General features: G+C 54.2%; 4 protein-coding genes across 4 annotated transcripts; 2 read left to right on the top strand and 2 right to left on the bottom strand.

Annotated features, from left to right (window-relative positions):
* Nucleotides 1–1,698: 1,698 nt before the first annotated feature.
* Nucleotides 1,699–8,136, bottom strand: KVR01_012601 (uncharacterized protein; the record flags this gene model as incomplete). The annotated part of the gene is made up of 6 exons (XM_044794974.1): nt 1,699–2,906; nt 3,043–6,803; nt 6,864–6,959; nt 7,187–7,641; nt 7,704–7,933; nt 7,991–8,136. 6 exons carry the CDS (start codon nt 8,134–8,136, stop codon nt 2,846–2,848), a joined length of 4,749 nt encoding a protein of 1,582 aa, XP_044638412.1. The 3' UTR covers nt 1,699–2,845.
* A 413-nt stretch (nt 8,137–8,549) lies between these two features.
* On the top strand, nt 8,550–9,725 carry KVR01_012525 (homoserine dehydrogenase; the record flags this gene model as incomplete). Its single annotated transcript, XM_044783663.1, has 2 exons — nt 8,550–8,586; nt 8,659–9,725. 2 exons carry the CDS (start codon nt 8,550–8,552, stop codon nt 9,723–9,725), a joined length of 1,104 nt encoding a protein of 367 aa, XP_044638336.1.
* Nucleotides 9,726–9,956: 231 nt separating this feature from the next.
* KVR01_012617 (uncharacterized protein) lies at nt 9,957–10,357 on the bottom strand (the record flags this gene model as incomplete). Its single annotated transcript, XM_044794619.1, has 2 exons — nt 9,957–10,112; nt 10,229–10,357. 2 exons carry the CDS (start codon nt 10,355–10,357, stop codon nt 9,957–9,959), a joined length of 285 nt encoding a protein of 94 aa, XP_044638428.1.
* A 598-nt stretch (nt 10,358–10,955) lies between these two features.
* On the top strand, nt 10,956–12,921 carry KVR01_012623 (uncharacterized protein). Its single transcript, XM_044792728.1, has one exon. The coding sequence runs from the start codon at nt 11,168–11,170 to the stop codon at nt 12,221–12,223; it is 1,056 nt and encodes a 351-aa protein (XP_044638434.1). The 5' UTR covers nt 10,956–11,167; the 3' UTR covers nt 12,224–12,921.
* The last annotated feature ends 25 nt before the right edge of the window (nt 12,922–12,946 follow it).

Below are 12,946 nucleotides of genomic sequence, written 5' to 3' on the forward strand. Positions count from 1 at the left end.
TATATTTATAATATTATTATAATTAAATATTTTAATCTTTTATTAATATTTTTTATAATTTTTAATTATAAAGTTAAAAACTTTTAGCTTATAAATTAATTAGCCTTAATAAAAATATTTTTAATTTAATAATTATATTTAAATAATTTTTATATTTTTTAATTAAATTTTTAAATAAATTAATATAATTTAATAAAAACCTTAAATTTTTAACTTTTATTTTTTTTTAATATAATAATTTATTTTTAAATTATATAATAAGAGTAATATTAGCTTTTAAGCTATAAATTTTAATAAATAAAGTTAGGGCTAATTTATTTAGGCATACTTATATTAAAAGTTAATTAAGTAATTTTTAAAGTGCTTAATATTATTATTATTATTATTTATTAAAATTTTATTTTATTAGTAAAAGGTTTTTATTATTAGTACCTTTTAAAGCCTTTTTTATTATTAAATATATTTTTTATTATTAACTTTAATAATATTTTTATATCTTTTAAATTATTTAATTTATTATAATAGTTTTATTTTAAGCAATTTTAAAGGTATTTATAAATACTTTTAAGTAATTTACTAAACCTTAATTATTTTAGTAGTTAGCTTTTAAGTATATAATTATTTAAATAATATAATATTTTTATTAATAAATTATATAATTTAACTTTTAAATAAATTTTATATAGCAAATATTAGGTAATTTAAACTTAATAAATTAATTAAAATATATTATTTATAATATTAGCTAGGCTAATATTATTTTATATTAAAATAAATAAATTATATATATCTTTATAGGCCAGGCTTAAATTAATTATATAAAATTAATATAGCATTATTTTTACCTAATTAAATAATAAAAACAACTTATTACTAGCATTAATAAGGTTAATATAAGTGTTTTAATAAAAATATTGGGTTTTCCACCCTGCTAGTAAAGTTTTGGTTTAGCCGAGGAATAGGGGGTATTTTGTAGGGGGGGGGCCAATTCTCGTTTTTTTAAGACAGTGGGTCCAGGCCGCTGATGGGGCGCTGACGGGGTAAACAAACCGTTGCTCGTGTCGCACAAGATGCTGCTGTAGATACGGGGTCAGAATCAAGCTGATTTGGACGGGACAGGTGAGGCGGTCGCCGGAGACCCTTGGCTGCTCGACTGACGCGCTCGAATATCGCGCGTATTAATGCAGGTTGGTGAGGCAGGTGAGATGGATGATGAGGGAGAGGGGAGCGGGACGAAGAGGGAGAGGGGTTTTAGGACAGAAATCCCAGGCCGAACGAACCAAGGAAAGATCCCTCTCAAGGCTGGCTGGCTGGCTCTGGCTCTGGCTTCGGCTCTGGAACTGGCATTGGCACCGTTGGCTCCTGCTCCTGCTAGCTGCCCGTCCGATCCAAGACGGGGCAATCAATCGAGAGCTGCACTGAGAGCTGCAGGCGCACGGGCCCCACGCAAACATTCGCAAGCCGGTGCGGCCCCAGTCCCCTCAAGTCTCCCAATGGCCTGTCGGTCCAGTCCACCGTAACCCAGCGCCGGCTGGATCTTCCCCTCCCTTCTGCCACTGCAGGTACCCAGGTACAGTACATGGGTACCTGGGCGACAGACCCGTTGTTATCTTCCTCGGGACTACCACACTACAGTACCATTTCTGCCAGCCTACTACCACAGTACCACTTCGACACACACACACACACACAGAGAGAGAGGAACCCATGGGGAAAGGGACGATGCAGCCGCTCTCTCCCTGCCCGCCTTGGCACGCATGAGCACCCAGGGCCCAGGATCGCGAACCGCTGCATTTCGGATTCCGCCGGCCGGCTACTTTTGTTGGATGGGCCGGATTGGCAAGACTGTCCCTGGCGACAGTACTAGGATATCCCCATCTCGTCACCCCTATGTTAAAAGTGCGGCCGCACTTTCTGACTTTTTGGGGGCGATATCTCGTCCAACACCAGCTGCCCATGCCAGGCTACGTCTCACCATCCTCTAGAAGATAAAGACGGCACCGCGGCTCGTGACAACGGGCCATGGTGCGGGCCATTAGGCTGAAATCATCCGAAGTCCGGGCAAGACAAGCTTCCTGATCGACCATGGGGGTGTTGTGGCTCCCGTCAAGAGGCCAGGAGCGGCCAGCAAGATCTCGCTACGGGATCGACAGCAACCCGCTCCAGAAAGGAACAACTCCCCGAAGCGACAACGCCTTGGCGACCAAAAGAAGCAAATACTTGTATCCCAGACAAGATGGATCAATACAGTTGCGTTGACTTGGCGCTTTTGCCGTGCGTTGAAAATGTTTTGGAGCGGCGTGGGCGGAGCTGTCTCAAAAACTCGACACGGCTTTATTACCATGGACGGCTCCTCGGTTCCCTGTCCTGTTTCACTGCCCGGCCTGCTCCTCCCAGAACTGGAAGATTGATTCTGCACCCATCTGATCCATGCAATTCGTCCACGGACAAGAGGTCGCACACCCGGGCGGCATGTCCGGGTTATCGACAGACTTTTACATTTTGTAGATAATATAATAGGCCCAGCGCATAGCAGGCCACCGGGCCTTTGTCGCTCGGCCAGGCCGACTAAAGGGATGGAACCGCATAAATACATATCATTTTGGTCGAGATGCGGTCATGCGCGCCATCTCAACGCTGAGAGACAGGACGACATAGTTCAAGGGTCCAACCTGTAGACACAGCACACAAGGCCACGCAAGAGTCGGTGAGCGTCAAGACACACGGTTGAATATTTTGTGCCACACTGCCCACCTGGGCAAAGAAAAAGTTACCGCATCATACCTACCATACGTACCGTTTGTTCCGTGCTGGGGTGTTCTCGTCATGCTCTAATCCGACCATTCTACTTCTCATTAAAGAGTATATCGATAATTTCGTCCATAATCGTAAACGCAAGGTGCGCACTAAGACGGGCAAGTCAGCGAGATATCGGGTAAAAGCCATGATCTGGGCGGGTGCAGAAGAAGAACGTCTGGGAGGGGAGAATCGAGGAACCGCGGTGTGCTTGATGCTAGGCAACGGGGCAGTATGCAAACTTACTTCAGCCTCTCGTTGTTCAGGGTCGCAAAGATCCTCCTGCTCGCCGCCTGCGCATTTACCCGCCCCACGACGCTCCCCACCATGTCGGGCACCAGCGTCGCCAGCATGAGACTGGCCTCGGTCCGCGTCCTGGTTTTCTCGCCCCTGGTGCGCGTCTTCCTGCCAGCCCCAAACGGCCCCCCATCAGGCCACAGGCTGTCCCGTAGTAGCGCCACATACCGCGCCACCGCATCCTCGTTGACGAGAACGCGCACGTTGTCGCGCAGCTTCCGCTCGATCGTCCCACCTAGTAGCTGGTGCAGCACCACCACGACCGCCCGCCCCCGCAGCCAGTTGTTGCCGCGGTTGAGCTCGAATACCTCGAGAAAGATGTCGCAGATCGGCTTGACGAACGGCTCTACGTCCGCCTGCTCCTTGCCCTCCATTTCTGCCTCAAACGCGTTCAGCTCCGCCTCCGCCTCCGCGGCCGTGGCCGCATCCGAGCTGTTGGCCGCTGGGTCGATGATGCCGTTCACGCCCTGTAGTCCGGGCCCCATCGTGTTCATCTGGCTCGTGGCCGCCGCGATGAGGTTTTGCCCCGCGACAGACAGCTGGTCCAACACCGGTATGCTGCCCAGTATGTCCTCCATGCCGTCCGTCACGGAATCGTACAGCCGTGTGATCATGTCCCTTCTGTTGTGCTCGTGGCTCTCGGCGAGATCCTGCATGATGACGCTCTGCGAGAGGAACGCCCGTAGCTCCCGACTCCGGCATACGTCTGGGAGGAGCAGAAGCTCCCGCAGGTATTTCTCCAGCGCCTGCCGTCGCTTTTGGAGGAAGTCCGACTGGAGCTTCATAACGACGCGCCTCCTGGGGAAGTCGAGGCTACGGACGGACGGGTATTTTGACCGTAGTCTCTGGTGGAGCTCATGAAACTCGCTGTACCGGCGCGATATCATCCAGGACGCCGCGGGCATCTTTTCCCCCGCATTACGAGAGACCTCGATAACGTAGATTGCAAATTCCTTGCCATCGTCTTCGTGCCCAACCTGTATCCCTTTGATCCTTATCATGGACCGGCCATACAAGCTGTTATCGCTTTCCTGGACGACGTATTGCTGTCTTTGCAGCTCTTTCCGCCGTATCTCTCTTTCCAGACTGGCCTTGGACTTGCGCAAGATCCTCAATTCCGCCATGTTGTTGGTCAGTTCCGCCTTCTTCAGTAGCGAGTCGATGACAGCGTTTTGCGCCTCGAGCCGATCGATATCAGTGGTGAGTACGGTGACTGCTTCAGCCAAGCCAAGGTCTCCTGGTGCAGCTTCATGGATGTCACCCACGTCGTCATCTTTCTCGAGTTCTTCCTCGTCGTCACGCTCGTCCGATAGGTATTTGTTCTCGTCGCCAAAAAGGTCGTCGTCTACGAAAACGCCAATGCGAGAATGAGCACTGACGAGCCCAAGGGACGAGAGACTGGGCTTCTCCGGCTCTTTGCCGGGACGACCAGAGTCGACAGAACCACGTTTAGAGTTGGCGTCCTGGTCGGAAAATAGGAGTGAGTCTGTATCGCCCTCTCCAAACAGAGACTTCCTTAAGTCTTCCGAGGTAGCCGGTGGGGTATCTTCCAAGATGTTGCTCAAAGCCGCCTCCATGGCCGCGACCACCTTCTTGTCAGGTGGCTGTGGGCCGGTGTGCTGGTCTAGACTTGTGATGCTTTCTCCAAGCCCGTCATGCTCGAAATCTTCGTCGTCAAAGAGGGGGTTCGGAGAGTTGTTGTCATAAGATCGCCTGGCATCCAGAGATCTGCGAGCTTCTGTCGATCTTCGCGGTTCCACCGCAACATCCAAGGGAGCGAGACTACCATTGGATGACCTCAGGTCCGAAGAAGATTCAGCTCGCCGGCCCTGTAGCTTTGTACCTAGCTTCGGACCAAGCCGAGATAATGGATTTGGCTTGCCGGCAAAGGCGCTGACAGTCCTGTTCATAGGAGGCGACTTGAGCTCTCCAGAGAGCCTACCAACCGGCTGAGTCTTGTTTTGAGAAGCCTCCTCCGCCGCGAGGCACTTGTACCATAGGTCCGATTTCTTGAAGCTTGGGAAATACCTCGATTGCATTTCCTCCAATACGGCATTCTGGGCACGCAGTATCGCTCGCCGCGCCCTGTAGAATTGTTCCGGGGTAGCCTTCTTTCTGGCTTCGAGGAATTCTCGCACCGTGCGCTTGGACGGGTCCGGAACCTTCAGCTCTGGTTTGGACAGGTACGCCTGCTCTATCTGGGCGAGGTCCAGCCTGTCTGATTCGGTCCAGGGTGGCAAAGTGAGGGGAAGAGTGTCGTCGTCGTGGAATTCCTCAAGAGGATTGCGAAAGCCGTCAACGACGAGCCAAAATTGCACCAGGCTCATCAGCCGCTGCCTGTCCATGTACTCCATGAAATAAGAAAGCCCTGAAGCATCGCGTAAGAGCTCAGCAAGCGAGGCATTCTCCAGTCTTGACTCTGTCGGCGTGTTGGAACCCAGATCCGCGGAGAAAGTCATCCCCCTCTTGTCTCCGCCAGCAGCTAGATACTGCACCCTCTGGTCCAATAGTCTCTTTCCCATATCCAGACGGCGAAGATAGACGGGGTCCTGCCCTTCCTCTTGTGAGTCTCTTTTGAGCTGGCTTGTTACCTCGCTTCTGAAGCGTCTGGCGTCCGATAAGTTGTTTACCTTCCGGACGGTCCTGATGAATCTTTCGAATCTCCTCTCGCTGTCGCCGGGCGCCAAGCGCGGGAACTGCGGCGGCCTCCCGGGCTTGGGGGAGGGTGCGTGTTGGTCCAGAGCTGCGCGAAGTTTCCTGACCGTGGAGCGGTCTTGCAGCATGCCTCGCCCGTAGTTCTCCATCAGCTGGTTCCAGGTATCAGGGTCGGACAAAAGTTGCAGGACAGGGAATAGGACAGCGCAGGCGACAATCTCTCGGATGAGACTTGAAACAGCTCGACTGCTGATGATACTGTCCGGCAGCACATGAGGGAGGACCTTGGTAGCGGTCTGCCGGAGATAGTCTTGCTGTGTAAGCTTGAGATCAGAGTACGACAGGCTGGCGGCCGGGTGGATCTTCCCATCTCTGTATCTCGATGCAATGGCCAGATCGAGCTCTTCTGATTCAGTCACAGACCGATTGAGCTTATGGCCACGGATGGCCCTCTCAGCTTCGTTGAAGTCATGGAAATGCGCCGTCATGATAGGGACAATCCTGGTGGTGAGGACCTCCGGCAGGTCCAGCGTGCACAGCCGTTCCCTCAACTCGTCGATCGCGCATCGTATGGCATTGTCCACCTCGTTCCTAAATACAATGTTCTCGCTTATCTTTGAGAACCAGGACCACACAAAGTCGCGCGTGATCAGGTCGAGGACGTCGTCGAGGGCTTGGGAGATCTTGGTGGAGGCGCAGACGGGCTTCTTCTCGTACGACTGTCGCTTTCGCAGCGCCGAGAGCTCGCTGCTCCATTGTTGTCGGCCGAGGAACTTGGGGCCATGTGGGCGGGGGGTCGGTCTTCGGTTCTTGTGGACGAGGCCCTTGGACAGCAGCAAGGTGACGGCGAGCAGGAGGAGTAGGGAGGTCAGGAAGCCGGTGATAAAGGCATGGCCAGCCCAGCGGATGGCGGGGAGCCAGTGGGTGGCATAGCCCCAGGCGATGAAACTTGCAATACCAGCAAGAATCACATCTCTCCCCTTCAGGGCCATAGTCCATTCACCGAAGAGCCAGTCTGTGAGAGCCGCCGCATGATCCGACGCGTCGTGGGGGAACTAGGAGCTTATGATGTAGGCACTCCCGGCTCAGCGGCTTATCGATAGATGCTTGCACACAGCGGGCCTCGGGGGCGTTCCCCTGGCCGGAGGAGGTGCGGGAGGGACCGTGTGCACGTGCCGAACACACTGTACATCAATCAGCATTTGAGATGGCTGCTAGTACGCGCCAGAGCAATGATACAGTGCAAGTCACAGAATCTGGACTGTTGATTACGTCTTAACAGGAAGGAGATGCTCAATTCCAGGTGTTGTGGTCTTGGAATTTGGGTATCCTGTCAGTCCTTTGTCCTGCCGTCTCCGTCACGTCCAATTCCGTAACCCCACAAAGCGAATGACTATCGCTACCATGGAGGATCCTCCAGCCGCCGGTACAGAGCAACAAACTTGAGTCCCTGGTTCCTCTCAACCTTCTTCCCCTCTTCTGTCTCGGTCCTCATGACAGCAACACACTTGTCATTCTCCTGATCTTCCTCCGAGACTCTCTCGAAGGCAGGATGTGCCTCAAAGTGCGACACCATCCACTCGTGCAGGTCCTTGACGTCGGTGATCGTGTACACGATGCCGCCGGGTCTTAATACGTATGCGTACTCCGAGTTCAGCTGTGTAGAAACAATCCGCGCCTTGTGTTTCTTGGCCTTGAAGTGCGGGTCTGGGAAACAGATGAAGATCTTGGACAGCTGCGACTTCTTGAAGAAATTTGGGAGGAACTTCATGGTGTTGGCGCGAAGGCAGGCAATGTTCTGGTAGACATTGCTGCCCTTCTGTCTGCTCTGGTTGCGCAGGGCTCTGATCTTGTCCTCGACGTAGTCGGTGACCTGAGCCCTGATCTCGAGGCCTGCTCCTGCTCAGCTGATTGTCATATGGGCGCGCTATCACGACGCGAGGACCAGAACAAACCTAGGCACAGAGTGTCCGGCATGACGGGTGCAAGGGCTACTAGCAGCCCTCCAAAACCGCACCCTATATCCGCGACCTCGACGTCCTTGGTCAAGCTTCTCGGCTTGATGACTGCCCTCACATTCTGTCCGCCCTGCTGCGTCACAACCTCGGTGGCCTCGTTGTCCTGGCCTTCAGCAACATACGCCGGGTACATCGCCGACCAGTCCATGAGGGCTGGGCTCGCAGGGCTGCTCAATGGTTAGCTCCCTTGTTCCGTTTTGGTCCATGCTGCTGGAGAGACTCACTAGACGAGCCTGTGATCTGAGAAAGGGTTCGCATGAGCCCTCTGGCGGTAGAACTTTTTCCTAGGCAAGTCCGTTGAGTCTTCATCTGCTCGATGCTGCGAGCGGTATGCCTCGCGCTTTTGGCGCTTGGCTGCTGTGCCCGCCATTTTGTAGTATTGTAATGTGAATTACGGGATTACTCGATAGTATGCTGGTTTGAGTACCGTGGAGGAGCTGAGGCTACGATGAGAGGCCTGTCTTCACAAGCCGAATCGAGCGTCGAAAATTGGCTAGTCGAACAAAGTACGTCCTTTTTTTGTGGGGCTCGCTCTTCAAGGGTCCGCCCAGCTCTCATTAAGGCCCCTGCCAGAGCTTCCCTCCTAAACTGTGGTAGAGCCCCGCAATCGGCTCGCCTGCAGCATGACATTTTTCAGTGTCAACCTCGAACCCCTCCATCCTCTCCACAGATTCGAAGCACATCACCATTTCTGCTGCCACGCGCTGTTCACAACTTAAATACCTTGTCTGAATCCTTCCCTCCACCTTCAATCAGGGCTCCAAAAGCAATTGACCTCCAAACATGGCTTCAGCAAAGCAAGTTTACATTGGCATCATCGGTACGTGAACACCTTGCTGCAACTCTTCAGCTCCCGTTCTATTGTGATACTTACTAACCAGCTCCACGATAGGCGCCGGCGGCGTGGGCAAGGCCTTCCTGTCACAGCTCGAGTTCCTCGCCAAGCGCCCATCGGGCCCCAAGCTCGTCCTCTGCTACATCTCCACCTCCTCCAAGTCCCTCTACCACAGCAACTACACCGCCCTCGACATCCCCAGCGCCATCTCACAGCTCCAGGCCAACAGCGTCGGCGCGCCTCCCGCCCTGCCCAAGGTAGTCGAGTACCTCGCCTCCGTGCCGGGCGGTTCCAAGGCCGTGCTTATCGACAACACCAGCAGCCAGGACGTCGCCGACTCGTACCCGGCGTTCCTCAGCCGCGGCGTCAGCGTCGTCACACCCAACAAGAAGGCCTTCTCGGGCAGCTACAAGCTCTGGCAGGACATCTTCGGCGCTGCGGCGGCCAGCGGGGCCAAGGTGTACCACGAGTCGAGCTGCGGCGCGGGCCTGCCCGTCATCTCCACGCTCAACGACCTGGTGGCCACGGGCGACGAGGTCACACGCGTCGAGGGCGTCTTCAGCGGCACCATGTCGTTCCTGTTCAACTCCTTTGCGCCCACTGAGGGCGCGGGCGGCAAGTGGTCGGCCGAGGTCAAGAAGGCCAAGGAGCTGGGCTACACGGAGCCCGACCCCCGGGACGACCTCAACGGCCTCGACGTGGCGCGCAAGCTGACCATCCTCGCACGACTGGCGGGCCTGCCCATCGAGTCGCCCACGTCCTTCCCCGTGCAGAGCCTGATCCCCAAGGAGCTGGAGTCCGTGGCCAGCGGCGACGAATTCCTGCAAAAGCTGCCCGAGTTCGACTCCCAGATGGAAGAGGTCAAGGCGTCTGCCGAGAAGGAGGGCAAGGTGGTCCGGTTCGTGGGCAGCATCGACGTGGCCAGCAAGCAGGTCAAGGTGGGACTGGAGAAGTTCGACCGGTCGCACCCCATCGCGGCGCTGAAGGGCTCCGATAACATTATCAGCTTCTACACTAAGCGGTACGGAAGCAACCCTCTGATCATCCAGGGCGCCGGCGCCGGCGGTGAAGTCACCGCCATGGGTGTGACAAGCGATCTCCTCAAGGTGCTGTCCCAGATTTAGAAGCGCTTTTGCAGCATCACCGACGTAGTTGAATTGGCGAGCAACCGCCTCCCACCGCGGTCAGATGTCCAATATGTCCGGAAATAAACAACGCTCCATGGCCTCCATGGCAACCAAACTCCTCGCTCCAGCATTGTATATATTCGAATAGTGCGCCAACTGCATGGCCCCCTTCTGTATTCTTACGGGGCCAGCTAAAACAAAGGGACATCGCTCGTTATCTCGTGCGCATTATGTTGTGCTGACTGGATGTTTGAGTGACTCGCGCCGTCGTCTCCGTGAGGTGACGGTGTTGGCGGGCGGGCGGATTAGGCGGCAGATCCAGAGGACGAAATCGAAGCAGATCAAGGCCATGAGAGGGAGGAAGAACGACAATGCCAGTGCCAGCTGCAAGATGGAACCAGAAGTCAGCATCTCAGCCCAAAGCAAAGCCCTCGCTCCATAGTGAACAAACAGCGCCAGGCGAGGATGGGAAAGGAGTCAGGGTCCCGGGAAAGACTCACGAAGCACCAGGAAATGAAGTGCATCCAGGATGTCGAGTTAGACACCACACTCCACTCCATGACTTTCGACCGCGCAAGTGACGCGAGTTCGGGTAGAGACGCCATGCTCAGTGGCACGTAGACACGCATCTGGGGAGGGAAGACCTGGGGAGGGAAGACTCGTTGAGGCCGTGATCACTCGTGGAGTCGCGACTCTAGGCAGCCGGAGCTCCGTCTTCCTGGGCTGCCGGTTGACAAAAGTCCCCGGACTTCTGTAATTGGGTTTGGCGAACAGACGTCACCAGGAGCTTGGAGCCAGTAGCTTTGGAAAAGGTGTGTGTTACCTGGTTACCCGACTGACGGCCGCTGGGAGGCGAGGGTTTCCTTTTTATCTCTTGGGTCGTTGAACGAGTGACAAGATGATGTGCATAAATGTGAGACAAGGGCGAGAGTGACTTGGATAAGAATTGGCCAGTAAATAAATACCGGACTCTTCGTATCTCCATGCGCTGGGGTGTGGGATGCCTGCTAGCAGCATTCAAGAGTGGCATGCTTTTCTAGCGGCCCACCCAATTTCCATCCCAGCAAGCCCAGCTTGCCCAGCAGCCTGTCAGCCCAGCAGAAAAAAGCCTCGGCAGCCCGATTGCGGGAAGGGAGCAGGGGCCACGGCCGGTGGGGCGTGTCACCCAGGCCCGCCCTGCAGATCGTTTCTTAGCGAGTGACGTTGGACTCCTGCCGTGTTTGTCCCCATTTTTATCACCAGACTTCACATGCCAAAACAACACCTCAGCGCAAGCCCAACGAAGCCCCCGACTAGACCAGGAAGGCCGCGGTCACCCCGTCTGGGACACTAGATTATTGATCCACAGCTGCTGGGGGCAGAGTTCTTGCATTGCACCACACTTTCCAGGTCTAGGTCCCATCGGCCCATACCCAGGCCCAGGCCCAGGCCCATACACGATGCCTCAGGACCCAAACCTCTACGGCCAGCGGGCACCCAAGCGCCAGAAGAAGGAAATCGCCCTCCCGAGCTCCCTGGCCTTCTCCTCCGAGCTGTCCTCCCTCATCGCGAACAAGCCCTCCTCCTCCTCCAGCACAGCTCGCCCGCGGCCGTCCAAGTCAAAACCAGACATCTTCGCCGGCGTGAAGGCGAAGCGGAGGGCCGAGAGGCAGGAGCGCGAGCGCGACGACGGGAAGCTCGTGCTGAAGGATGCGGTCGGCACAGAGGACCAGAAGAAGGAGAACGAGGCCGCCAGGCGGAGGATGGAGGAGAAGGCACGCCTCTACGCGGCCATGAAAAGGGGCGACTACGTGCCCAAGGAAGGCGAGGCGCCGCCCCTGGTCGACTTTGACAGGAAATGGGCCCAGGCGCAGGAGGACGGCAAGGTGGGGGAGGACTCATCATCTTCCGACAACGGTGGCGGCGATGACGACGATGACGAAGACAACGTCGACAACGAGACCGTCGAGTACACGGACGAGTACGGCCGCACGCGGCGCGGGACGAGGGCAGAGGTCGCGCGCATGGAGCGGCGGCAGAGGGTGAGGGCGTACGCGGCGCAGGAGGCCGAGACGATGAGCGCGCGGCCAAAGGCCCCGGAGAGGGTCATCTACGGCGACGCGATCCAGAGCGAGGCCTTCCGCGCCGCGGACGAGGACAAGATGGAGGAGCTCGCCAGGAAGCGCGACCGCAGCATGACGCCGCCCGAGATGAAGCACTACGACGCCGACAGCGAGATCCGCACAAAGGGCACGGGCTTCTACCAGTTCAGCAAGGACGAGGAGACCCGGCAGGCCGAGATGGCCAGCCTCGAGGCGGAGAGGCTCAACACCGAGAGGGAGAGGACGAGGCGGGACGAGGAGAAGGAGAGGAGGCGGCGGGAGGTCGAGGAGCGGAGGCGGCTCATCGAGCAGAGGCGGAAGGAGCTCGGCGAGAAGAAGGCCAGGAAGATGGCAGACAGCTTCCTTGACGGGCTGGCGGCCGACATGGGACAGGCTGAAGGGGATAAGGACTGACGCATCAGACACAACGTTTCGCAAGCTGGACCGGACAGTATGTTCCTGGCGTATCCCGAAGCCTGCACCGTTTTGTTTCCCCCTGCCCTGTGATCGAGGCCACAGACCTGTGAGACTTGCCTACACTGAAACCTGTGCGAGCTCGGGACAAGCGATGGAGAGACAGCAGGGAATACGACTAATCGAAGGCAGCAAACACTTGTTGTTCCACGCTGCCCTAGTCCTGTTTCTCCAATAAGGAACCAAGTTCAAATCCAATATCATTAGTGCAAAGTAAGTGTCCTTAAAAGCTAACAGAGGCCTTTTCTTTGGGGGCGTTCCATTTAGCAGTACAGTCTCACACGATGCTCACTGAACCGTGATTCATATCAAATTGAGAGTCCTGTTCGCCATTGAAATTATCTAACAGGAAGTATCATGAGGCAGCGTATCTACTGAGACTTGACGACGAGGACTTATGAGAATTTCATCGCCCTAACTTCATGCCCACTGGTATCTCGAAAAAGAATAGCTGTGACGGCTGTCGAGTATTCTCGTTCTGGTTTTACAATACACACTAGGTGGCTGAAAACCAGAGGCAGACGGAGAGACGGAAGCTCTTCTAGAGAACAGATAAAGTCACGGATCAATGACGGCTAAGAACATCCGCGGGCATTTTTACACGTGAACACACAATAGGAAACAATATACAGGCGAGAACACTTTTTGATTCAATCTGCAGTC

The sequence above is a fragment of the Diaporthe batatas genome, assembly GCF_019321695.1.
Source record: "Diaporthe batatas strain CRI 302-4 chromosome Unknown Contig00020, whole genome shotgun sequence".
NCBI classification, from domain to species: Eukaryota; Fungi; Ascomycota; class Sordariomycetes; order Diaporthales; family Diaporthaceae; genus Diaporthe; species Diaporthe batatas.